The 27,875-nt window shown below is 37.6% G+C and overlaps 1 protein-coding gene across 2 annotated transcripts; it reads left to right on the top strand.

The window, feature by feature from the left end:
- Klra17 (killer cell lectin-like receptor, subfamily A, member 17) lies at nucleotides 1–27,875 on the top strand. Of its 2 annotated transcripts, NM_001111310.1 has the most exons (8): nucleotides 56–155; nucleotides 5,555–5,722; nucleotides 7,952–8,041; nucleotides 8,924–9,145; nucleotides 10,292–10,434; nucleotides 14,061–14,164; nucleotides 27,383–27,538; nucleotides 27,618–27,875. In NM_001111310.1, the coding sequence occupies exons 2-7, from the start codon at nucleotides 5,611–5,613 to the stop codon at nucleotides 27,516–27,518; spliced, it is 807 nt and encodes a 268-aa protein (NP_001104780.1). In that variant the 5' UTR covers nucleotides 56–155; nucleotides 5,555–5,610; the 3' UTR covers nucleotides 27,519–27,538; nucleotides 27,618–27,875. The 2 variants fall into 2 exon arrangements, with proteins under 2 accessions (XP_087514647.1, NP_001104780.1); XM_087658521.1 differs by lacking the exons at nucleotides 5,555–5,722; nucleotides 7,952–8,041 and having other exon boundaries at nucleotides 1–155.

Below are 27,875 nucleotides of genomic sequence, written 5' to 3'. Positions count from 1 at the left end.
GCAGAAAGTCATGAGGTTGAGTATCACTGAGAGGAAAGTTAGTTTTGCCTTTCATGTGGGAGCCTCTTTGTGGATATAGACCAGGAAAAGTCAACTCTGCTTCCAATTGGGAGACCAATACCTTCCAACAGAATCACTTCGGTATAGAGACACAGGTAAAAATACCTGCTTTTATTGTTTTCCTAACAATGATCAAATATTTTTTAGAGAATTTCCCATGGCTTGACATGAAAATAGGATTGATGAAGAAACCCTGCTGTTTCTGTTAGATCAGGTTAACTCTGGCAGCATGTGAAAACTGTTATTCTGCACTGGTGATTTTCTTTCACGGTATGATGTGAACTTTATTGTGTGCTAAGAAGTTAAGAGCGAGGGATCTATGGAGTTATTTTCTCTTTAACTGTGTCAAATGTGTATATATTATCCATCTGACAAATGTCACGATAGGACCAAGGTGAGATGGATCAGTTTGTAAAGGTACTTGCTAAACAACCTTGATCAAATACTTGAATTTAATCCAACTAACATTTAAGGTGGAGTGAGAGAACTCACTTTGTAAAGTTGGCTTCTGGACAGATGAACCTTTGCTCAGCCAGCTCCACCCTAGAGACAATAATAATAATAATAAGAAAAAAAAACAATTTGGAAAGAGAATTGTTTATTGAAAGGGATTTTTTGTCAAAAAATAAGGGAACAGGTAAATCACCCCAGAAAACTTCATAAATTAAAAACAAGGGAAGAATGTTGTAATATGTGCAGTGTATTATCTTTATTATCTGCTGTCTCACATCTCAGTAGTTAATGTAAAGGTAAAGTCAGTGACCAATACTTACTATTTACTAATACATTGTTATCTATTATCAGATTGAATTTTTCATGGGCATTAGCTCATGTATGCTGCATAGTAACAAAATTTATTTTCATATATCCTCCTCTTGCTACATCATGTATATTCTATGTGAGATGGTTGTGTACATAGAATGCTTAGAGATTAAACTTCATATTGTATCCTCTATGCTTCTCTCTGTTGCTCTCATACCCAACCAGCCATTTCCAGTTTTTTACTTTTCTTGTTGCTGCAGTTACTAGAGGCTACATAGGATTTCTGAAGACTTTGAGCCAGGAGCCTCACATGAGAGACAATATTTAGTTTTGTGTATTTGGGTCTGGATTATCCCACTCAGTAGGATCTTTTCTGGTTGCATCCATTCACAAGTTACAAGCATAGAGAACAAAGTGTAGATTGTGGCTAGAGGGAAAAGTACATCTCAGCTGATTCTGGCTTCCATGAAGAGATACTTACACGTCTTAGATCACCTGAAATATTCACTTTCAAATATTCCTTTGAAGGTATTGTCTGGGAAACTCTGAGAGCCATATATAAAAAAAAAGACTGTAAAAATATTCAATGTTTATGTGTTTGTAACAGAGCAACATTTTTATTTATTCCTAATGCTTTGACTCATTTTTATTTAATAGTTTCTTTAAAAGTTTTTTAATGATTTTCAGTGGTACCAATTTTTTTGTATTTCTTTTTTTTTATTTTATTTTTTATTAACTTGAGTATTTCTTATTTACATTTCGAATGTTTTTCCCTTTCCCGTTTTCCCTCCCCCTACCCTTCTACATGGGTGTTCCCCTCCCCACCCTCCCCCCATTGCCATCCTCCCCCCAAAAATCACGGTCACTGGGGGTTCAGTCTTAGCAGGACCAAGGGCTTCCCCTTCCACTGGTGCTCTTACTAGGATATTTATTGCTATCTATGAGGTCAGAGTCCAGGGTCAGTCCATGTATAGTCTTTCGGTAGTGGCTTAGTCCCTGGAAGCTCTGGTTGCTTGGCATTGTTGTACATATGGGGTTTCGAACCCCTTCAAGATCTTCCAGTTCTTTCTCTGTTTCCTTCAACGGGGGTCCTATTCTCAGTTCAGTGCTTTGCTGCTGGCATTCGCCTCTGTATTTGCTGTATTCTGGCTGTGTCTCTCAGGAGCGATCTACAACCGGCTCCTGTCGGCCTGTACTTCTTTGCTTCATCCATCTTGTCTAATTGGATGGCTGCATATGTATGGGCCACATGTGGGGCAGGCTCTGAATGGGTGTTCCTTCTGTGTCTGTTTTAATCTTTGCCTCTCTATTCCCTGCCAAGGGTATTCTTGTTCCCCTTTTAAAGAAGGAGTGAAGCATTCACATTTTGATCATCCGTCTTGAGTTTCATTTGTTCTAGACATCTAGGGTAATTCAAGCATTTGGGCTAATATCCACTTATCAATGAGTGCATACCATGTGTGTTTTTCTGTGATTGGGTTAGCTCATTCAGGATGATATTTTCCATTTCCAACCATTTGCCTATGAATTTCATAAAGTCATTGTCTTTGATAGCTGAGTAATATTCCATTGTGTATATGTACCACATTTTCTGTATCCATTCCTCTGTTGAAGAGCATCTGGGTTCTTTCCAGCTTCTGGCTATTATAAATAAGGCTGCTATGAACATAGTGGAGCACGTGTGTTTTTTAAATGTTGGGGCACCTTGTGGGTATATGCCCAAGAGAGGTATAGCTGGATCCTCAGGTAGTTCAATGTCCAATTTTCTGAGGAACCTCCAGACTGATTTCCAGAATGGTTGTACCAGTATGCATTCCCACCAACAATGGAGGAGTGTTGCTCTTTCTCCACATCCTTGCCAGCATTTGCTGTCACCTGAGTTTTGGATCTTAGCCATTCTCACTGGTGTGAGGTGAAATCTCAGGGTTGTTTTGATTTGCATTTCCCTTATGACTAAAGATGTTGAACATTTCTTTAGGTGTTTCTCAGCCATTCAGCATTCTTCAGCTGTGAATTCCTTGTTTATTTCTGCAACCCATTTTTAATAGGGTTATTTGTCTCCCTGTGGTCTAACTTCTTGAGTTCTTTGTATATTTAGGATATAAGGCCTCTGTCTGTTGTAGGATTGGTAAAGATCTTTTCCCAATCTGTTGGTTGCCGTTTTGTCGTATTCACAGTGTTCTTTGCCTTACAGAAGCTTTGCAGTTGTATGAGATCCCATTTGTTGATTCTTGATCTTAGAGCATAAGCCATTGGTGTTTTGTTCAGGAAAATTTTTCCAGTTCCCGTGTGTTCGAGATGCTGCCCTAGTTTTTCTTCTAAAAGTTTGAGTGTATCTGGTTTTATGTGGAGGTCCTTGATCCACTTGGACTTAAGCTTTGTACAGGGTGATAAGGATGGATCGATTTGCATTCTTCTACATGTTGACCTCCAGTTGAACTAGCACCATTTGCTGAAAATACTATCTTTTTTCCATTGAATGGTTTTGGCTCCTTTGTCAAAAATCAGGTGCCCATAAGTGTGTAGGTTCATTTCTGGGTCTTCAATTCTGTTCCATTGGTCTATCTATCTGTCTCTGTACCAATACCATGCAGTTATCACTATTGCTTTGTAATATTGCTTGAGTTCAGGGATAGTGATTCACCCTGAAGTCCTTTTATTGTTGAGAATAGTTTTAGCTATACTGGGTTTTTTGTTAATCCAGATAAATTTGCAAATTTTCTGTCTAACTCTTTGAAGAATTGGATTGGTATTTGAATTTAATGAAAATGAAGTTACAACATACCCTAACTTATGGGACACAATGAAAGCTGTGGTAAGAGGAAAACTCATAGCTCTGAGTGCCTGCAGAAAGAAACAGGAGAGAGCATATGTCAGCAGCCTGACAGCACACCTAAAAACTCTAGAACAAAAAGAAGCAAATACACCCAGGATGAGTAGAAGACAGGAAATAATCAAACTCAGAGCTGAAATCAGCCAAGTAGAAACAAAAAGAACCATAGAAGGAATCAACAGAACCAAAAGTTGGTTCTTTGAGAAAATCAACAAGATAGATAAACCCTTAGCCAGACTAATGAGAGACACAGAGAGTGTTTCCAAATTAACAAAATCAGAAATGAAAAGGGAGACATAACTACAGATTCAGAGGAAATTCAAAAAATCATCAGATCTTACTATAAAAGCCTATATTCAACAAAACTTGAAAATCTGCTGGAAATGGACAATTTCCTAGAGAGATACCAGGTACTGAAGTTAAATCAGGAACAGATAAACCATTTAAACAACCCCATAACTCCTAAGGAAATAGAAGCAGTCATTAAAGGTCTCCCAACCAAAAAGAGAACAGGTCCAGACGGGTTTAGTGTAGAATTCTATCAGACCTTAATAGAATACCTCATACCAATACAATCCAAACTATTCCACAAAATTGAAACAGATGGAGCACTACCGAATTCCTTCTATAAAGTCACAATTACTCTTACACCTAAACCACACAGAGACCCAACAAAGAAAGAGAACTTCAGACCAATTTCCCTTATGACTATCGATGCAAAAATACTCAATAAAATTCTGGCAAACCGAATCCAAGAGCACATCAAAACAATCATCCACCATGATCAAGTAGGCTTCATCACAGGCATGCAGGGATGGTTTAATATATGGAAAACCATCAACGTGATCCATTATATAAACAAACTGAAAGAACAAAACTACATGATCATTTCATTAGACGCTGAGAAAGCATTTGACAAAATTAAACAACCCTTCATGATAAAAGTCCTGGAAAGAATAGGAATTCAAGGCCCATACCTAAACATAGTAAAAGCCATATACAGCAAACCAGTTGCTAACATTAAACTAAATGGAGAGAAACTTGAAGCAATCCCACTAAAATCAGGGACTAAACAAGGCTGCCCACTCTCTCCCTACTTATTCAATATCGTTCTTGAAGTTCTAGCCAGAGCAATCAGACAACAAAAGGAAATCAAGGGGATTCAGATTTATAAAGAAGAAGTCAAAATATCACTATTTGCAGATGATATGATAGTATATTTAAGTGATCCCAAAAGTTCCACCAGAGAACTACTAAAGCTGATAAACAACTTCAGCAAACTGGCTGGGTATAAAATTAACTCAAATAAATCAGTAGCCTTCCTCTACACAAAAGAGAAATAAGCCGAGAAAGAAATTAGTGAAACACCACCCTTCATAATAGACCCAAACTATATAAAGTACCTAGGCGTGACTTTAACCAAGCAAGTAAGAGATCTGTACAATAAGAACTTCAAGACTCTGAAGAAAGAAATTGAAGAAGGCCTAAGAAGATGGAACGATCTCCCATGCTCATGGATTAGCAGGATTAATAATGTAAAAATGGCAATTTTACCAAAAGCAATCTACTGATTCAATGCAATCCCCATCTGTGGTACCAATTTTACCTAACATTTTATGAGCTGAATATATAGAACAAAGGAGTTGCCTCAATATTATAATTACTTAGTAAATTTTTAAGTCTTTATAATGTTTCGTAACAAAAACTGCTGTGAACATCAGAAATAAAAACAAATTAAACAGAAATTTGCAAAGTATTCTAACCTGTGATGAAAATCGGGCTCATTCCACGTCAGGATGTTTGGATCATTAAGTGGATTAGACCCCACCCTTTGCCAGCCCTCTGTATCATCAAATCCAGGTACCATACCAAAAGCGAATTGTTTCAACTTCTTTTTAGGAAATCACTCAAGGCCGCATTTTAACTTAAAATCTACTTCATACATCACTCCCAAGATGAGTGAGCAGGAGGTCACTTACTCAACTGTGAGATTTAAAAAATCTTCAGAAATGCAGAACCAAGTGAGGCCTAAGGAGCCTCAAAGGCCCAGAGAAGCTGGCCACAGAGGTAAGTGTTTTAAGTGTCCAAAATTATTTGATTTCATGCATTTTAAACTTTAAACAATTAAAAATATCCTACTGGTTTCTATTGAAATTCATAATTTTCCATATCATCTCGGATTCATTATGGACAATGGTAGAAGAGAATCGGAAGTATTAGTTGGAGGATAATCAAGCACAAAATTGTTCAAAACTAAGTTTAAAATATACAGCAATCAAGTTTTAAAATTAAAAAAAAGAAAGAATTATAACATCACTTCTACCCTTTAGTTGCTAGCCAGTTACAAAATAAATCAGATAAGGAGAATAGAACAATGGGAATGTGTAAGAAAAAAAAATCTGTAGAAACTAGAAGTGAGAAGAAAGAAGTCCAAAATGTGGATGCTTCAGTCCTTCTTAAAAAGGGAAACAAAATACTCACTGGAGGAAATATAGGGACAATGTGTGGAGCGGAGACTGAAGGAAAGGAGACCCAGAGACTGCCCCACATGGGGAACCATGCCATATGCAGGCACCAAATCCAGTAACTATCGCTGATCCCAAGAAATGGTTGCTGACAGGAGTCTAATATGGATGTCTCCTGAGAGGGTCTGCAAGGTACTTACTGATACAGATGGGGATGCTCAAAGCTAACCATCAGAATGAGTATTGGAAACCCAATGGGCGACTTAGAAAAAGGACTGAAGAGCTGGAGCAGTTTGCAACCCAATAGTAAAAACAACAATATTAACCAATGAAACCATCCCTGAGCTCCCATGGACTAAACCACCAACCAAGAGTACACATGGAGAGACCCATATCTTTAGCTGCATATGTAGCAGAGGATAGCATTGTCTGGGCATCAATAGGAGGAGACGTCCTTGGTACTGTGAAGGCACATTTCCCCAGAGGAAAGGAATGCCAGGGTACTGAGGTAGGAGTGTGTGAGTCAGACGGAGAGCATCCTCAAAGAAGCAGTGGAGGAAGGACGGAAGTGGGGGTGGGAAAGGGGATAACATTTGAAATAAAATATCCAATAAAAAATAAAAATAAAAAAAGTGAGAAACCATAAGATTTTTTTTTAGTGTAGTCAAGAAAAATTTTGAAAACTTTAAAACTAACAGACGAACTAGAATCTGAAAAAGAGTAAAGTTTCTAGAGAAACAAAATGCTACAGAAATGAAGCTTATGCAATAGAAACAATGCTTTAATTCTTGAGGAAAGTGTTTTGATTGTAAATACCGCAACATCTAATACAACAGGCAACAAAAGTTATCTGTCAGCTTAGGAAATCTCCAAATGAAGGTTGAAGATGAAGGGAGAATGAATGAGAGGATTAGTGGCTGTGGGAATGACTAAACCCTGTGAGTTCCTGAAATGTCAAAGAAATCAAAGCATAATTTCATTTATTTTTTTTTCGGAGCTGGGGACCGAACCCAGGGCCTTGAGCTTGCTAGGCAAGCGCTCTACCACTGAGCTAAATCCCCAACCCCCATAATTTCATTTCTTAATGAAAAAGCAGAAACATCACTTTTATTTTGTGTTGTTTTTTTTTTTTTTTAGTTTTTAAGTGTTTTAGTTTTTTACACACTGTTACATCTCAGTTCCGTGCTGAGTTTGTTTTCTTGTTTGAAGTAGTAGTAACCAGAAGCATGACTTTCAGATTCCGAGTACCTTACATTCAACAAAATGTCTAGTGTTTTATAGAGAAAAATCAAATTTATACAGAAAAAGAGATAGTTGACTTATATGCCCTTTCAAGGATGGCGATGTATAAAGATCAGGTCCAGAACAGCTGTGGTTCCCTACCAGTTCTCAGGAACATCCATCCATCTTTCATTCCTCTCAACCCTCAGTTATCTCTCTTGGTGGACTCTATGCTCCAGTTTGTTATCTTGTACTGCGATTGTATCTATGCCTCCAATGCCTTCTATAGAATGCACTTTTGTTCCTGTAGAACCGGGTGAGGGCACATGTGTGTCATGCATCTACTTCTATTTTGAGTTGGGAGGATTTACCATACAAGGCTAAAGCAGAAATGAGTTCAGAATTTTGTGAAACTTCAAACATTTAGTATTTCTTCGGTGGGTGTATTTTAGGTAGAAATCTACAATTTTGAGAGCATCTGTACAGCCTGTTTGTATCATTGACTTGAGCATAATTTCCCCTTCTTTTCATGTTGTACAAAAATATAAATAATATTTAGATGTGCACTTTTAATGGTGTTGTTTTTCTTGCTTTGTTTTGTTGATTTAAGAGAGTTCAGTCCCCTGGCAGCTCATTGTGATAGCTCTTGGAATCCTCTGTTCCCTTCTGCTGGTAACTGTTGCAGTATTGTTGACAAAGAGTGAGTAATTGAAGTACATATTTGTTGAACTTCTGCCTAAAATATAGCTTTGGACAGGGATGATGCAGTTATACACTCTGTCCGTTGTCCTGCCTACAATTAGGGGATGACTCAGAACCTATGAACTTTAATAACGTTTCCTGACACGGTGCAGTGCTCTGTTCTCTTTCATACCTAATCTGTCAGCTCTGAGGCTATTAGGAGCTGCCCTACTCTTTCTCACTCTTGGTCATATTCCTTTTGATGACTTGGTAATAGTCTACCTTATGCACTCAGGTGACGTTAATGTTATGTAAAAATATTTTAAGACACAGTTGTGCAAAGAACTTATGACATTCTTTTCATTTTCATTAATATATATATATATATATATATATATATATATATATATTGAGGTTATGGTTAAGTAAAAAGTCTTCATCAGTAGAGAGCTATTAAAGGATAAATTTCATTTAAAGAGAAAATCACTTCCAGGCTCTGTTAAAAACATGTGTATATTTTGTATTCCATACGCTCCTATAACAGGTGTCCCATTTATTAAAGTTTTTCTTTAGTTCAAATTTTCATGGTGGGTTAAAAAGTAGCTGTATATTTTATTTAGGTATTTATTTGGAAATTTGTGCTAAAAACTGAAATGATTGAAAGTTATTCCCACCATAATTTTATTCAGCTGTATTATTTTGTATAGTCAACTTAACTGTAGAGAAAAATTGATGTATATGTTTCAATAGTGAGACAATAGAAGGGGTAACTTGTAAATACTATGTACCCATGAAAAGAATAATATGTGTTGGCTGTCAACATAAAGCTTTTTATCTAATCTTAAAGTTTATTATGTACTGCTTATGGGCATTTTTGATGTTTCATCTGTGACTAATCTAGTTTTTCAGTATAATCACGAAAAACATGCACTGCCGGAGGAAACTCTAAGCCCCATCAATAACTGCAGCACCATGCAAAGTAATATCGATTTAAAGGAGGAAATGCTAAGAAATATGTCTATAAACTGTAGTCAAGGCAATGATCTTCTTCAATCTCTAAACAGAGAACAGACAAAATGGTACAGTGAAACTAAGACTGTTTTACCTTCCTCTCAGCACACAGGTATGTAGCGAGGGAGGACCATGAATACAGAATTGCATTATCATTTATTGTTTCTTTCATGGAAGCTTTGATGTCTAACCTTCAGCTTAAGATGTTGGTGATGCCTTGGTAAATCATTTGAGGGTTCCTTATTTCATGTAGGAACTGGCAGCTCAGAAATCCCTATTTAAGTTAGCTGAATCTTATAGTTTCTAGAAGCCAGTGTATCTCTGACACTTCTACTGCCCGCTGGGCATGAAATTACCAATCATCAACATAATCATGAGAACAGACTATCAACATCAAAACCTCCCTTGTATGCTTCTCATTTCTCTCAAGATAAGAGAATTTAACAAAAACATGGCACAATGCTAAGTTCACAGTACTTTGTGGAACAGTGTGGACACAATGCATTACAGCATATCTAGAATTCTGTCATCAGTTTAACTTCTTCTGAATAGCAAGTGCTCATTTCCTGCCCTCCAGCTCCTGGTATCTTAAAAGCCTCTGTTTCATAGAACTAGGCTGATTTAAAAACCTAGTCTGATAAGAATCATAAAGTATGGTCCTAGTCCTGGTGTGTTTCCCTTTATTCACCATCTTCAAGTTCATCCATGTTTGACACATACTTAGTTCAGCATCTCTCTCTTGGGTTTCATGTGAGACATGATATCATTGTGTAGTCCAGGTTGACTTGGAACTCAAAGTGTATCCAAGAATTGCCTGGAAGTCATTACTTAACTTAGGATGACCCCAAACTGATAGTTATCTTCCTGTCTCTCTGTTCAGAGTACTCAGGTTATAGGAATAAGTTATCATGCCCAGAAAAAGAATTTCCCTTTAAAGGATTAATGGTATTCTTCTCTCTATTTATTGATACATTATTGACCCAAGAAATGTTTCTATATCTCTAGTGTTATCAACAATGTTGCATAATTCATAAATGTGCAGGGGTCTGGACATTATAGAATCTCATTTTCTGGGACCTGGGAGATTTTACCCCATCCACTCCTCCTTTCTTTCTTTTTCTTTCTTTCTTTCTTTCTTTCTTTCTTTCTTTCTTTCTTTCTTTCTTTCTTTCTTTCTTCACAACCTTAATTAATATTGTGTTCTAATAACACAATTCCAGAAAATAATATATTTAACCATATAACTTCACTTTCACAGGCAAAAATGTTGAAATATACTGGTTCTGCTATGGTATAAAATGTTATTATTTCATCCTGGACACAAAAGCATGGAATGGATGTAAACAGACCTGCCAGGATTCCAGCTTATTCCTTCTGAAGATAGATGATGAGGACGAACTGGTACTGTAGACACTTGCACCTTAATTCTGTTCGATTTTGTGTCTAGTCCTGAAAAAGGAGATACTAAATTCATATTTTTCATTTGTATATGATTTTCCTATAATATGAACAAAATGTTGGGACAAGGGTCTTCTAGGGGGAGACCCATTACTACAGATACACTTAGGTCTTTCAGTCTACTCACTTACTCAGGAGCCTAGAAGAGAGTCCCTCAGAGAGCATGCCTTTTACTGATTAAGTTTAAGTCTTTCATACAGCACATCCTTTGGCTGAGAGTTATTTTCTACATAGAGTTCTAAATAAACTCCTTCTGTCTAATGTTTGCTCTTTGCAACTGGAAGTGAGAATTCCTGAGATGAGAAATCAGATGCCAAAAGGAAAAGTAACTGACCTCTGTTGCTGTTTGTAATATGAGATGATATGAAAAATGTGTCATTAAGTTCTTGACCAGTTAGGCCCATGGTGATTTTCACTGAAACTATCCCTACCTTTACTGAAAAGTATTCATATGTTTTATAATTTAATATCTGACATTTCCTGTTTTAATTATTACTAATGAAATCTCATTGAAGTCTTTATTTTTCTAGAGAAATGATGGCAGGCTCACCTTGAATACATTGTTATTTATAACACAGTATATTTATATATCAACTGAATACATGTTCAAATAATAACATAAAAGTATGTTTAACTACAAATAATAGAATAAGTATCCATTTGGTACACTAACTGTAAACAATTTTTATAATTTTTACTATTTTTGGGTAGTGGTAGTAGTAATAGTAGTAGCAGCAGTAGTAGTAGTAGTAGTAGTAGTAGTAGTAGTAGTAGTAGCAGTAGTAGTAGTAATAGTAGTAGTAGTAGTGATAGTTGTTGTTGTTGTTGTTGTTGTTGTTGTTGTTGTTGTTGTTGTCAGTGTTGTGAAGCAGAAGCAGCAGCAGTAGCAAGAGAAGGAGCAGGAGCAGGAATAAAATTATTTTACCCCCTGTTTTCTCAAACCCTGGCACATCAAGACTGCAGGTTGGGCTGTGTACTGTGAAAGGTACCCTGATTCCTGTTCAAGATAGATCGAATCCCTGGAAAGCCTAAATGGAACATCAGGCAAATTCCCAGTCTCCCAGATCAAGGCATCTAGCTGCAGCCCCCCACTGAACCCTATAGAGATATTTGAGACAGACTTTTCACATAGAGCAATACTCAAAACACCTACTCTATATGTGAGGACATGACCACAGGTCACATAGGCTCAAGACAGATCAGTCAAAGAAATAGGTCCATGCCCCTGGATTTGAAGATGAGGTCTTCCCAAACTCTCAGGAGAAACCAATAGGAAGTACCTTCTGTCAGACACTGACCCATCCCAAAACTATATTCAATAATCATGTTAAGGATTAAAAGTGTGCGGGAATTATTCCATTGTCTGAGAGCTTCTGTCATAAGAACTGTAACATTGTATCTTGGGGAAGAGATCTGCTCTCCCAAATTGCCACCAGAAGCCCTCTAACATCCTTAGCCAGCTAGTCAGTCTGCTGCTGGCTCAGCCTGGTCTGACTTGGCAGCAGCAAAATAGAGGACTGGCAGCGGGCATGGCAAAAGCTGTTCCCTCACCCTACCTGAGTTCTCTCCCTTCTTGGTACAAACCCATGAACATAGCCAGGCAATAGATCTCCTTGAGGAGCCCCAGGCAAGGTGCATACTCTTCCACTGAGGTCAGACAAGGAAGCTCAGTTAGAATATAACTCATATACAGCCAACAACTTTTGTCTGCTGCAATTGTTCAGATACCAAAAGAAGACAAATCTGCATATATGCTGGGAAGCCAAGGTACAGCCCTATATATATTCCTTGTTTAGTGGTCTGTCTCTGAGATTCCCCAAGGGTCCAGGTTAGTTGTTACTCTTGGTCTTCATGTGGAGCTCCTATCCCCTTCAGGGACCACAATTCATCCTCCAATTCTTCAATAAGGGTCCCCAAGCTCCATCCATGGTTTGGCTTTGGGTTCCTGTTTATGCATGACTAAGCTGCTTGGTAGAGTCTCACAGAGGTCAGCATGCTAGACTCTTGTCTGCAAGCATAACTGAATATCATTAATAGGGTCATGGATTAATGCTTTTCCACAGGATGGGTCTCAATTTGAGCCAGTTATTTGTTGCCTGCTCCCTAAGTCTTACTCCATTTCCAAATCCTGTATTTCTTATAGACAGGGTGAGTTTGTTTCAAATGTTTTGTCACAATATTGATATTGCTATTGCTCTCCAGGGATTCTTTCCTGGCTACAGGCAGCTTTCTCACCAGTCTACATAAGTGTCTCAGCTAAATACACCCATACTGATTATTGTGTGCCTCTCCTATCACTGGTCACCACGTTCCAGAAGATGTTCCTTACCGACATCCTCAGCAGTTGCTGAATTCCACTGATTCTCATGACCATCAGGTCATACTCCCATGCTTCCCCACACATGGAGCTGCAACTCCACTCCCGCCATGAACCCCTCTCCTGCTCAGTTCCCTCTCTCCATTTGCCTTCCATAACCATTCCATTCCCCCTTCCAAGTGAGACTCAAGAATTCTTGCTTGTGCCCCTCTTTCTGTCCAGACAACTTGGGTCTGTGGTATGTAGCAAAAACATTTTCTTTTTTATGACTAATGTCCACTCATAAGTTAAAACATACCAAAAATGCCTTCGTGGGACTTGGCAACCTCAGGATTATATTCTCAAGTTCCATCCATTTGTCTGTAAACCGGGTGTCTTTGTATTTCATAGATGACTACTAATCCATTGTGCAGATGTTACATATTTTATTAATTCTTCAATTGAGGGACATCTAAGAAGTTTTCAGTTCCTGGATATTATGAAGAACACTGCTATGAACATAATTGAGCAAGTGACTTTGTGGAATGATTGCACACTTTTTGGGTATATGTCTAGGAGTGGTATACCTTATTCTTGAATTAGAAATATTACACTTTTCGGGTAAACCTCCAAATTTATTTCTAAAGACATTGTGGAAGTTTCCACTCCCTCCAACACTGGAGCAGTGTTCTCCTTACTCCATAACCTTCTTAGCATGTGCTATCACTTGAGCTTTTAATATTAACCATGCCTACTGGTGCAAAGTGAGGTATCAGAGTTGTTCTGATTTGCATTTCTCTGGTTGCTGAAGACATTGAATATACATTTATGTGCTTCATGACCATTCAAGATTCCTACATTAAGAATTTCTATTTAGTTCAGGCATAGATAAAGCACTGAAAGAAATTGATACATCAGTCCAAAAATGCTAAATCAAAAAATAGCATTAAATTACCCTTAAATAGGAAGATTGTGACTTCTAGTCTAGTCATGCATACTTAGTGAAATGTGGTCTAAGAAACATACTCACACAGCATGCCATGATCGTAATATCTCAGGACACTTGAAGGTTTTATATTGAATAGCTTATAGAACTTAGTTTTGATTTAAATGTGCTATTGTAGGAAGTCCTTTCCAAAATGAACATGGTGGGATTGATGAATGAGAGAACAGGACAGCACAGAATGATACTGGAATGGTGGGAAATTACCTTGCTTGTTCTTTCACCAAACCTACAGAAAACTCATCATATGGTGTGTTGTTTCTTTTATAGAAGTTCCTTCGGCTACAGTTTCTTTCATACCAGTACTGGATTGGATTGTCATATAATAAAACAGAAAAGGAATGGTCATGGATTGACAATGGCCAATCTGAATTGTGAGTTTCCAAACTCTTAAGACTAAGACTGGTGTAGGTACTGGGAGGTTTGTGTGCAAAGGCTTTTTTCTCATTTCACATGTCTTTCCTCATATTCTCTGAGCTTATAGTTAAGGACATGTAGCATAAGGCAGTCTCTGAGAAAGTGTTGCAGAGGCAAGTTGTATGTTCACAGAACTGACAAAAAGTGGCTTAAAACTGCATACATCTCAGAACTGTTTCTTGTAATATAAGAAAGGCTCTAGAAAGCCAATAACTAAAAATAGTGTGGAGTGACCAAATGATCATGACAGATACATTGCACCTGAGTCATTCAGACATTCATGTTACATTTCTTTTTGTTTTCAGCTTATATTATATATACATGTGCCTGCCATTCACTTACGGTGTTTAGAAACTCCTTAGTAGTTTGATTATTTATAATTTGTTAGAAAACTCTTCCATGACTATCTTTGTTATGTATTTTTATTGAATATCATATTTACTTCCAAAAATATATGAACATATCAAACCCTACCCCTTCTAAAAGCTCAAACATGCATTATATTCACTTATATCTTCATAACTGTCTATAAGTGCATAGTTGTATGCACTCCACTGGAACAAGGAAACATACCGGTGGCCAACCACTCAATAAAGCATTATCTCTTTTTTGCATGCAGCTGTCACCTAAGAATAGTGGATTCTTGGGAAGAAATAAATTTGCAGAAATTTCTTCTTGTTCAGAAGCTTGAATTTCACAGAGCTTTACCCCTTGTCTTGCTCTTACATTTTTTCTATCTCCTCTTCTCTGCTCTCCTCTGAAATTTGCTGGTTGTGTGGAGGCAAATAAGTTGACTCAGATGTCTCCTTTAGGGCTCAGCACATATACACTTCTCCTATGCCCTGTGATAAATTCTGCAACTCTACATGGACTATAGCCTGCTATGTAAAGAAGGTTCTCTGCCTTAGAGAAGCATTTCAGCTTTATGAGTTCCCATCTGTTGATTGTTCATCATATAGCATGAGTTATTGGTGTTCTTTTCAGCAAAATTTGTTACCTGCCCAGGTGTTTCAGGCTCTTGTCTACTTTCTCTTCTATTAGATTTAGCATATCTTTTTATTATGTAGAAGACCTTGATCAACGTGGACTTGATCTTTGAAAAGGAAAATAGAATGAATCAATTTGAATTCTTCTACATGGTGACCCTCTAGGTAACCCAGCACCATTTGTTGAAAATGCTGCCTTTTTCACTGAATGGTTTTAACTTCTTTGTGAACATTGAAGTGACCATACGCTGTGGTTTATTTCTGGTTCTTTAATTCTATTCCATTGATCTATGTGCATTTCTCTGCACAAATACTATGCCATTTAGCTTTTTTTATCACTATTGCTCTGTAGAACAGCTTGAGGTCTGAAATGGTGGTCACCCCAGAACTTCTTTGATTATTGGGAATAATTTTTGCTACCTTTTTTTTAATTCCAAATGAATTTGTGAATTTCTCATTATACCTCTGTGAAGAATTGTATTGGAATTTTGATGAGGATTTCACTGAATATTTTGGTTTTAGACTTCTTTGGTAAGGTGGCTATTTTTATTATGTCAAACCTGCTGATGCATCAGCATGGGAGACTGTTCTATCTTCTGAGGAATTCTTCAATTCCTTTCTTCAGAGACTTGAAGTACTTGTCATACAAATCTTTCGCTTACCTGGTTAGATTCATACCAAAGTTTTTTCATAATATCTGAAACTATTGTGTAGGGTGTTGTTTTCATATTTTTCACAGTCTATATATTCTTTCAGTTTAGGAAGCCTATTAATTTGATAGAATTTATTTTATATAATTAGTGACTATTGTGAAAGATGTTGCTTCCATAATTTCATTGTCTGCCCATTTATTCTTTCAGTAGGGGAAGGCTCATTTGTTAGAGTCAATTTATATCCAGGCACTTTGCAGAAGTTCTTCAACAATTGTAGGAGTTCTTTGGTAGCATTTTTTGTGGTCTCTTATGTAAACTATCATAATATCTGCAAAGAGTGATATTTTGACTTCCTCCTTTTCAATTTTTATTTCCTTGATTTACTTTGTGGTCTAATTGCTCTGGCTAGAAGTTGGAATACTATAATTTTGACAAAATCACAACTTATAGATTGTAAAATATCTTTACCAAGCCTAGAATAGATAGAGGGCTAATATCTAAAATTTACAGAAACCTCAAAAGTTAGACAGCAGAGAGCCTAATAACCATATGGAAATGGGACTCAGAGCTAAACAAAGAATTCTCATGTAAGGAATCTTGCATAATCAGGAAGAACCTAAAAAATGTTCAACATCCTTAGTCACTGGGGACAGGAAATCAAATTATCCTGAGTTTCCACCTCATACCAATTACAATGGCTAAGATTCAAAAACAAATTTGACAGCAGATGCTGATGAGGATGTGCAGAAAGTGGAACAGTCCTCCATTTCTAGTAGGACTGCAGGCTGGTAAAACCGCTTGGCAAATCAAGGTTGCAGTTCCTCAGAAAACTGGAAAAAGTTCTAACTGAAGACCCAGCTATAGCACTCCTGGACATACACCCAAAAGTTGTTCCAAAATATAAGTTGCTCCACCATGTTTTTAGCAGGCTTATTTATAATCACCAGAAGCTCAAAATAATCCAGTTGTCCCTTAAAAGAAATATGGATACTGAAAATATGGTTCATTTATATAATTGAGTACTACTCCACTACCAAAAACAATGACTTCATAAAATTCATAGGTAAGTGGATGGAACTAGAAAATATCATCGCGAGTGCGGTGACCCAATCACAAAAAAAAAATGAAAAAAGAAAAAAAAATACACATGGTTTCCAAATAAGAGATGTAGGTACTAGCTAAAAGCTCTAATTATCCAAGATACAATCCATAGTCCACATGAAGCACAAGAAAAAAGATGACCAAATTGTGGATGCTTCACTCCTTCAAAAAAGGGAGGACAAAAATATACATAGGACTATACATAGAGACAAACGTTGGAGCAAAGTCTCAAGAAATGGCTATTTGGCTATATTTGGCTATTCCCGAGACAGCCTCACTGGGGAATTCAGCATGTATATATATATATATATATATATATATATATATATATATATATATATATATATATATATATACATATTTATATATGTATATATATGTGTGTGTGTGTACATATATGCATATATATGTGTATATATGGATATATATATATATACATATACATATAACCACTAAAACTAGACAATATTGATGAAGCCTATAAGTGCATGCTGAAAGGAGACTGATATAGCTGTCTAATGAGTGACTCATCCAGAGCATGACAAATACAGAGGAAAATGCTACCAGAAAACTACTAAAGTGACAATGAGGTCCCTGTTGGAGGAATTAGAGAATAGAGTAGAGGAACTGAAGAAGCTTGCAACCCCATAAGAACAACAATACTAACCAACCAGAATTTCTAAGGATTAAACCACTACCCAAAGACTACACATGGATATAGCCATGGCTCCAGCTGCATATGTAGCAGAGGATGGCGTTGTTGGGCACCAAGGGGAGGAGAAGCCCTTGGTTTTGCCAGGCTGGACTCCCCAGTGTAGGGGAATGTCAGGAAGAGGAGTAGGAATGGTGTTGGTTTTGGAGGGTGAACACCCTTAAAGAATAAGTGGAGGGAAATAGGATAGGGGGTTTATTGATGGGAAACTAGGAAGGGAAATGAAATTTGAAATTTAAAGAAAAGGTAGCCAATAATAACAAAAAAAGAGATAAGACCAAGGTGTGGATGCTTCAATCCTACATAGAATAGGCACAAAATAATCATAGGAAGTAGAGTGAAGGAGGGACCTGGGAGGAAGAGAGAAAGGGGACATCAAATGGAGGTAGGATCAAGTACTGTTAGAAACAAGAGAGATGTGAAGAATGTCAGGAAATTGAATATAAATATGTAGCAGTGAGGGATGTGAAGTACAGGTAATGACTAGAAAGTCTCAGATGCCAGGAATGCAAGAGGTACCCAGGACCCAATGGGGATGACTATAGATGAAATATGTAGCAAAGTGGACATAGAACTTGTAACAACCACATCCAATAGATAGGCATGGCCCTTAGTTGAGGTATGGGGCCACCAACTGGTCTCAAATTTTTTTTTAACCCAGAATGTTCCTTTACAAAGGAAAGACAGGTTCAAAAGTTGGAAGGAGACTAAATGAAAGGCCATCCAGAGACTATCCCACCTAAGGATCCATCCCCATTTGTAGACACCAAAACTTGATACTATTGCTGATGTCAAGAAGTGCTTGCTAAGTGGAACCGGGTATGACTATTCCCTGAGAGGTTCTACTATCACATGACCAACACAGATACAGTTATTCATAGCCAACCATTGTACTGAGCCCATGGACTTCAATGGAAGAGCTAGGGGAAGACTGTAGGAACTGAAGGTGATTATAACTCCATAAAAAGATCAATATCAACTACATGGAGCATCTAGAACTCCCAGAGACTAACCACCCACCAGAGAGTATACATGGAAGGATCCACAGTTCCAGATATATAGGTATCAGAGGATGACCTTATCTGATATCAGAGGGAGGGGAGGTCTTTGGTCCTGTGGAGGCTTGATGCCCCAGCATAGGGCGATGCTAGAGAGGTGAGACTGGGATTGGTAAGTGGGTGGAGGAGCACCCTCCTGTAGGTGAAAGTAAGGGTGTTATAGCAGATGGGATGTGGGATTGTGGTGCGGTAACAATGACACAGGATATCATTTGAAATGTAAATGCATAACATCACAAAAAAAGAGAGAAAAAGATTCATCTTTGATGGAGTTGAGAGCAGCACAGGTCTAGGCCATAGCTATAAATACTAGGAACACATTTTACCCACTGACTACATAGCAGGACAATTGGCCCAAGTGGCCTCTGACCACCTTCAATCTCAGGCTTTGGAGTTGGATTACACCATCCGACATGGTTCCCTCTTATCGTAAAGGACCTAGTTCCAATAAGAAAGCATCAATTTATCCTACAACATATCTTGCTTAACAGGTCAGCATTGTAGCATGCAGGTTCCAGTGCTGAATTGGTCTACTCATATCTTTTCTCCTCTGCAACCAGCAAAAACTGTTTCTAGCACTTTGAAAGCCAGACCAGGGGAAGATATTTCCATATTGATTGGGATTGACTTCTCTATGTGTTGGTGTTAAAGTGGGAAGTATCTTCAGCAGTAGGGCTTTCCATGAGTTTATGATGGATACCCAAGGGGAGGAGCAGTAACCTGTGCTGTGTAGGAGACCCTTGTCATCTCCCAGACCAGTAAGTAATTCCTCTTGAAGTGTCCTTTGCCTTGCACTTGGGTTCCTGTTAAAAACTCAAATCTTATTTTGAATGGGTTCTCTCCTCACTGAGTGCTCCCTGTTCCTCCCCACCTTCCTACTCACCCAAGGACCTTCTATTTCTTTCTCCTCCAAACAACAAAAAAGTGGAAATAAAATCAATCAGGTGATCAAAATACACAAAAATCACAAAAAAAATGTTTCCCCTCCCCAAAACCAAAACAACTACACAAACAACACACACACACACACACACACACACACACACACACACACACACACCCACACACACACACACACACACACCACTCCAAACCACCAAGGAATCAAGGAATAATGGAGTTTGTTTTGTCTTGATCATCTATGAACTTACTATCTTGTATTTATAGGGACCTTTACATATCCTTAGTTTTGGTTAATCTATCCTTTATTCTCTCATGCCCCTTATCTTTCAATCCTCATTCAACGTTGTACTTGAATCCTCTACCTTCTGCCTTCAAATTATATATTTATCATTTTTTCTGGTTGCTGATTTTTTTTAGAAATACAAATTTTCAGAAATCACCTCATTATTATTTATTCTTTAATAAGTTTTTATGTAGATATATGTTAAATAGCTTTCTATATAATATAAAATAAATGGAATTTTTGTTATTTTGTTCATATTATTTAGATAAGGAATCATCTCAAGATTCAGGCATTACTTGAAATCGTGATCCTCTTAGCTCTGTCAGGTATTGGGAATAAAGGCAGGCATGCCTAGCCTATCTTCAATCTCTTGAAAGATGTCAGTTATACTTATTTTACACGTGCTAATGATAATTCTAGTGCCTCTACTCTTGTGGATTTAATGTTCTATTTCTGTTGTCTTCTGTTCATGATGTCATTTTCTTTAGGACATTTTCTGGATTTCTTTGCAAATAGCTCTAGAAACAGTCTGAGGCATGGCATCTAGACTGATTGTTTTCTTAGGAAACTATTGTTCAGTGCCTGGGCACGTGGCACGTCTTTCTCACTTTTGATCAGCCTCTGCTGATCCTCTGAAGTGACAGCTCTGCTGAAGCCTAAGCCTGTTGTGTTGATGATCCTGACTGTGCATCAAGTGTGGTTTTAATTATTAGTTAATATTTGATTAGGACCTTTTTCTATAGCCATGTGTAACTTGGGTTTAAATCCTCCTAATTTAGCCACCCAAATGATAAAGTGAGTGGCCTGCCTCACTTTTCATAGCGTCATAACAAGGTTATATATTTTAGTCTACATTTGAAAGTATGTTATCCTAAGAATGTAGTTGTGCCACCTAATACACCGTTTAAGTTATTTTTCTCCTACTTTGTGGGGTGTGAAGTATGAACTCAGGCTGTTGGTTTGTGTGGACAATGTTACTGGCCCAAGAATTTTTTTTTTATGAGTTCAGTGAAAATTAACAGTTTTATTGATGAACTTTTTATTAAGTCCGTATTGTGTATACTTTGGAAAATAAACCTTGTTTTCAAAAACCTTGGCTTAAATCAATATGCTTTAAACTTAAATAACTGCCCATTTCACTTTTTGTCTACTATTGATTTATCTGTAATGGAATTATTATCTAAGAGGCTGTGTATTTTCAGTGTCACAAATATAGATAATGATGACTGTGGTAAAACCACTCCATATCTGTGCAAAGAGAGTATTGCTTTTCTCAGAATTTCTAAGAGAAGGGAAGGAAAGATAACAGTGGAATATTTTGTTATACTTGTTAATTTCCTGTAATGATTTGGGACTACATAGGGACCAAATGTTTTAACCACAGGTCTTTTTATTTTTTTCCCTCCACTTTTATTAAATTGGATATTTCCAAAATACCCCTAACTCCTACTCCTCCCCTTGTTTGTGGCTGTTCCCCTACCCATCCTCCCCCCATTCTCACTCTCCCCCCAACAATCACATACACTGAGGGTTCAGTCTTGGCAGGACCAAGGGCTTCCCCTTCAACTGGTGCTCTTACTAGGCTATTCATTGCTACCTGTGCGGTAGGAGCCCAGGGTCAGTCCATGTATATTCTTTGGGTAGTGGCTTAATCCCTAGAAGCTCTGGTTGGTTGGCATTGTTGTTCATATGGGGTCTCGAGCCCCTTCAAGCTCTTTCAGTCCTTTCTCTGATTCCTTCAACCAGGGTCCCATTCTCAGTTCAGAGGTTTGCTGCTGGTATTCGCCTATGAATTTGCTATATTCTGGCTGTGTCTCTCAGGAGAGATCTAGATCCAATTCCTGACAGCCTGCAATTCTTTGCTTCATCCATCTTATCTAGTTTGGTGGTTTTATATCTATGGGCCACATGTGTGGCAGGCTTTGAATGTGTGTTCCTTTTGCCTCTCTTCTACTCTTTGCCTCCCTATTCCCTCCCATGGTTATAATTGTTCCCCTTTTAAAGAAGGAGTGAAACATTCTCATTTTAGTCATCCTTCTTGAGTTTCATGTGTTCTTTGCATCAAGGGTAATTTGAGCATTTGGGATAATATCCACTTATCAATGAGTGCATACCATGTGTGTCTGTCTGTGATGGGGTTATCTCACTCAGGATGACATTCTCCAGTTCCTTTCATTTGTCTATGAATTTCGTAAAGTCGTTGTTTTTGATAGCTGAGTAATATTCCATTCTGTAGATGTACCACATTTTCTGTATCCATTCCTCTGTTGAGTTCTTTCCATCTTACAGCTATTATAAATAAGGCTGCTTTGAACATAGTGGAGCACGTGTCTTTGTTATATGTTGGGGCACCTTGGGGTATATGCCCAAGAGAGGTATAGCTGGGTCCTCAGGTAGTTCAATGTCAAATTTTCTGAGGAAGCTCCAGACTGATTTCCAGAATGGCTATACCAGTCTGCAATCCAACCAACAATGGAGGAATGTTCCTCTTTCACCACATCCTTGCCAGCATTTGCTGTCACCTGAGTTTTTGATCTTAGCTATTCTCACAGGTGTGATGTTCAATCTCAGGGTTGTTTAGATTTGAATTTTCCTTATTACTAAAATGTTGAACATTTCTTTAGGTGTTTTTCAGCCATTCAGCATTCGTCAGCTGTGAATTCTTTGTTTAGCTCTGAGTCACATTTTTTGATAGGGTTATTTGTCTCCCTGCAGTCTAACTTCTTGAATTCATTGTATATTTTGGATATAATTCCTCTATCAGTTGTAGGATTGGTAAAGATCTTTTCCCAATTTATTGGTTGACATTTTGTCTAAAAACAGTGTCCTTTGCCTTAAAGAAACTTTGCAGTTTTATGAAATCCCATTTGTCGATTCTTGAACTTAGAGCATAAGCAATGGGTGTTCATTCAAGAAATTTTCTCCAGTCCTCATGTGTTTGAGATTCTTCAACACTTTTCTTCTATTAGTTTGAGTGTATCTGGTTTGATGTGGAGGTCCTTGATCTACTTAGACTTAATCTTTGTACAGGGTGATAAGAATTGATCGATCTGCTTTCTTCTACATGCTGACTTCCAGTAGAACGAGCACCATTTGTTGAAAATGTTGCCTTTTTTCCATTGGATGATTGTGGCTCCTTTGACAAAAATCAAGTGACCATAGGTGTGTGGGTTCATTTCTGGGTCTTCACTTCTACTCTACTTGTCTATCTGTCTGTCTCTGCACAAATACCATGCAGTTTTTATCACTATTGCTTTGTACTATTGTTTGAGTTCAGAGATAGTGATTCCCCCTAAAGGTCTTTAATTGTTGAGGATAGTTTTAGGTATCATGGGTTTTTTGTTATTCCAGATGAATTTGCATATTGTTCTGTCTAACTCTATGAAGATTTCAGTTGGAATTTTGATGGTGATTGCACTGAATCTATAGATTGCCTTTGGTAAAATGGCCATTGGTACTGTATTTGTCCTGCCAATCCATGAGAATGGGATATCTTTCCATTTTCAGAGATCTTCTTCAATTTCTTTCCTCAGAGACTTGACGGTCTTATCATACAGATCTTTCACTTGATTGGTTAAAGTCACACCAAATTATTTCATATCATTTGGGACTATTTTGACGGGTGTCGTTTCCTTAATTTCTTTTTCGGCTTCTTCTCTTTTGTGTCGAGGAAGGCTACTGATTTATTTGAGTTAAATTTATACCCAGCCACTTTGCTGAAGGTGTTTATCAGGTTTAGTAGTTCTCTGGAGGAACTTTTGGGATCACTTAAGAATACAATCATATCATCTGCAAATACTGATATTTTGACTTCTTCTTTTCCAATGTGTATCCCTTTGATCTCCTTTAGTTGTCTGATTGCTCTGGCTAGGACTTGGATATCTATATTGAATAAGTAGGGAAAGAGTGCGCAGCCTTGTCTAGTCCCTGATTTTAGTGGGTTTCCTTAAACTTTCTCTCCATTTAGTTTAATATTAGCTACTGGTTTGTGTATATGGCTTTTACTGTGTTCAGGTATGGGCCTTGATTCCCTGTTCCAGGACTTTTATCATGAAGGGTTGTTGAATTTTTTCAAATGCTTTCTCAGCATCTAATAAAATGATCATGTGTTTTTTACCTTTCAGTTTGGTTATATAGTGGATTACGTTGATGTTTTCCATATATTAAACCATCCCTCCATCCCTGGAATGAAGCCTACTTAATCATGTTGGATGATTGTTTTGATGTGCTCTTGGATTCGGTTTGCAAGAATTTTATTGAGTATCTTTGCATCTATATTCATAAGAGAAATTATTCTGAAGTTCTCTTTCTTTGTTGGGTCTTTGTGTGGTTTAGGTATAAGAGTAATTGTGGCTTCATAGAAGGAATTCGGTAGCACTCGATCTGTTTCAATTTCATGGAATAGTTAGGATAGTATTGGTAGGAGTTCCTCTATGAAGGTCTGATTGAATTCTGCACTGAACCCATCTAGACCTGGGCTCTTTTTTATTAGGAAACTTTTAATGGGTGCTTCTATTTTTTTAGGAGTTATGGCGTTGTTTAACTGGTTTACTTGTTCCTGATTTAACTTGGGTACCTGGTATCTGTCTAGGAAATTGTCCATTTCCTCCAAATTTTCATGTTTTGTTGAATATAGGCTTTTGTAGTTGGATCTGATGATTTTTTCAATTTCCTCTGGCTCTGTTGTTATTTCTCCCTTTTCATTTCTGATTTGGTTAATTTGGACCTTCATTTCCTCAAGCTCTGCTCCATTTCCATGCCTGAATTTCTTACAGACAGGGTCAGAGCTTTGATTCTGGGCTGGCAACCCTATGTCTCACTTGATACTTTGTCTCTCTGTTGCAGGTTAGTGCTGTAAGTCCCCTTCCACACTGTGGAGCCTTTTATCAATGGTAACCCTTGAGTCCTGATAGTCTCTCACTTTCCAGCTCTCTGGAATATTCTACAAGTTTCTCCCAACCTCCCTCCACCTGAGTTTTCCAGTTATCATTCGTTCTGCTGGCCCTCAGGGCTTCAGTCCTTTTCTCCCACACAATACCACATCATGTTCTTCTCTCCGCCAACCCCATGTCCTTATACATCCCCTGTCCCTCCCTCTCTTCTCCTCTTGTAGTCCTCTCTCTGAAGTGTGACTGAGTTTTCCTCACTTGGGCCCTTCAGTTTGTTAACATTTTTGAATTTTATTAACTGTGTTTGTGTATTTTTGGCTAATATACTGTTATCAGTGAGAACATACCATGCATGTTCTTTGGGTCTGAGTTACTTCACTCAGAATGATATTTTCTAGTTCCATTTGCCTACAATTCTCAGGATGTCCTTATTCTAAATATCTCAGTAGTATTCCATTGTGTAAATGTAGCATATTTTCTGTATCCATTCTTCTGTCCTGGGACATCTGGGTTGTTTCCAGATTCTTGCTAATACAAATAGGGCTGATATGATCATAGTGGAACATGTGCCATGTGGCATAGTGGGAAATCTTTTGGGTAGATCCCCAAGAGTGTTATTTCTTGCTCTTTCTGTAGGTCTATTTCTAGTTTTCTGAGGAATCTCTAAATTGACTTCCAGAGTTGGTGTACCAGTTTGTAATCCTACTAGGAATGGAGGAGAGTTTCTATTTCTCGACATCCTAGCCAACATGTATTGTCCCCTGATGTTTTGATCTTATCCATTCTGACTACTATAAGATGGAAAGTCACGGTCATGTTGATTTGCATTTCAGTGATAACTAAGGAATTTGAGCATTTCTTTAGGTCCTTTCAGCAATTTAAGATTTCTGTGCTATGAATTATCAGTTTAGTTCTAGATCCCGTTTTTTGATTGATTTTCTTTTGGTGGTTCCTCAGGATTTTTTGATTCACATTTCCCTGATGACAGTCACCAAAACCAGTCACTATTGGGGATGCTAAGAGGTGGATGCTAATAAGAGTCTGATATAGTTTTCTCTTGAGAGACTCTGCCAGAGCTGGATATATACAGAGGCAGATGCTCATAGCCAACTATTGGACTGAGAACAGCTTTCCCAATGGAGGAGTTAAAGAAAAGAATGAGGTAGACAAAGGAGGTTGCAACCAAATAGGAAGAACAACAATATCATATAGCATAACATTCCAGAGCTCCAGGCACATACTACCAACCAAAGGGTACACATGGAGCAACCTTTAGCTCCAGCTGCATATTTTGGGCACCAATGGGAGGAGAGGCCCTTGATCCTATGAACTCTTGATGCTCCAGTACAAGTGAATATCAGTGCTGGTCTGCAGGAGAGAGTGGTTGTGTGGGTGAAGAGGCACCCTTATGGAGGGAGGGGGTGGAAGGACTGGATAGGGAGTTTCCAGAGGGGAAACCAGAAAGGGGGATTAGTATTTGTAATGTAAATATAGAAAATATCCAATAAAAGAAAGAATAAAAGGAAAAAAATTAAAAAGGAAATAAAAATGAAATCTCAGCCCATGTAGTTTCAGTGGGTTTCATGTTCTGTCTCCCCTTCTATGACCAAGACACTATAACCCTTACTAAGCTCGACTTCCTATGTATGAAAGGCTTTCTTTGAATCTTAAATACTCCACTTTCATCTTCCAAATACTGAAACTACAATTGTTTCTTAGTAGACCTGGCTGGACTTAAGTGTTATGAATCTCAGTTTTGAGTGCATTCTTTACTTAGTAACTTGTAGGTTTCTTAGGAGAAACACTGGCTTCAGTGCTGCCCTGACCATCTAAGTTGTCCTGCTAACAACTCAGGTGGGTTAAATCTGATTTCCATTAGTTTATAATAGAGAATACGAATAATTAATTATTAAGTAATTCTTGTTTTCTCACATAGCCCAAGCTGTTCCAGAACTCATAGTCCTTCTGTTTTAAGGGTAGTTATCTCTGTTTTCTAAAATATTATTTTATGTACCTGCATTTTTTAAAAAGAAGGATAGTTGTGGTCTCTGATATACCATCCTGCAGAAATCAGAGTTGTGTTGCATACAGGCAGTTCATTAGATTACCATGTTTCCATGAAGTCTCAGCTTCATTAATTATGAGGTCAGCAGGAAGAAAGGGAAACAATTTCACACAAAACATACAAGTCATCATATGTGATGGTATGTCAAATCTCCCCTTTCACTTTTAAACATAAATATATAAGTTCTTATTCTACGTGACAACCACATCTGTTTTATTATTATTCTAGAATTTTTATTGATTAAAATATTAATGTGAATGAAAGTTTAGCATAAAATAATTCTTTGGTAATAAATAAATTTTACCTGCTTACCAAAGAATTGGGAGTCTGAAATAAGATGGAAACATTTTGCATGATTAGGAGACCATTTCCTTTTATGAGCTTAGAGAAAAGACATTTATGTGGTGAACTTATGATTAGTAGTTCTATATTCCATATACTTTTGCAAATAGAATTTTAAAAAAACATGACTTATTTCAGGGAATTTTCAAAATTAAACAGTTGCCAATTGATTTTGTTCTTTAGATCCTTGAACCTAAAGAAATACAATGTAAAGGATGGAGACTGTATGTTCTTATCTAAAGCAAGACTAGAAAATGCTATGTGCTCCAACCCCTACCCATGTATTTGTCAGAAGAGACTGGATAAGTTCCCTCATTGACTCTCCAACAAGAGTTAAAGGTAAAAATGGAATGTGCTGATCCTCATTTGTTTCCTCTAATAATGTGTGACTGCTTTCAAACAGGTGTTTTGTTCACAGGATTTAGTCTGCTGTGCAAACAGCGAGATGAGCTGGAAGAGTGTGGGAATGTTCTCTGGAATCTGATGTGGCAGAGCAGAGGCTTCTTCCATCCTGGTGAAGACAGGACACATTTTCTCTGGTGCACGGACATGGTTTGCTTCAAAGTCTCCAGGACTCTGCACTTTCTGATTTCTTAAACTCTTATACAATTAAATCAAATCCCAATAACCAACCTGTATATTTCATTATGATTAGAATAAATCCTGTTACTTGAAA

This window comes from Rattus norvegicus, chromosome 4, assembly GCF_021556685.1.
Source record: "Rattus norvegicus strain SHRSP/BbbUtx chromosome 4, alternate assembly SHRSP_T2T, whole genome shotgun sequence".
In the NCBI taxonomy this organism is placed as follows: Eukaryota; Metazoa; Chordata; class Mammalia; order Rodentia; family Muridae; genus Rattus; species Rattus norvegicus.
Note: the sequence above shows the minus strand (reverse complement) of the source record. Positions and strands in the feature narration are given on the sequence as shown.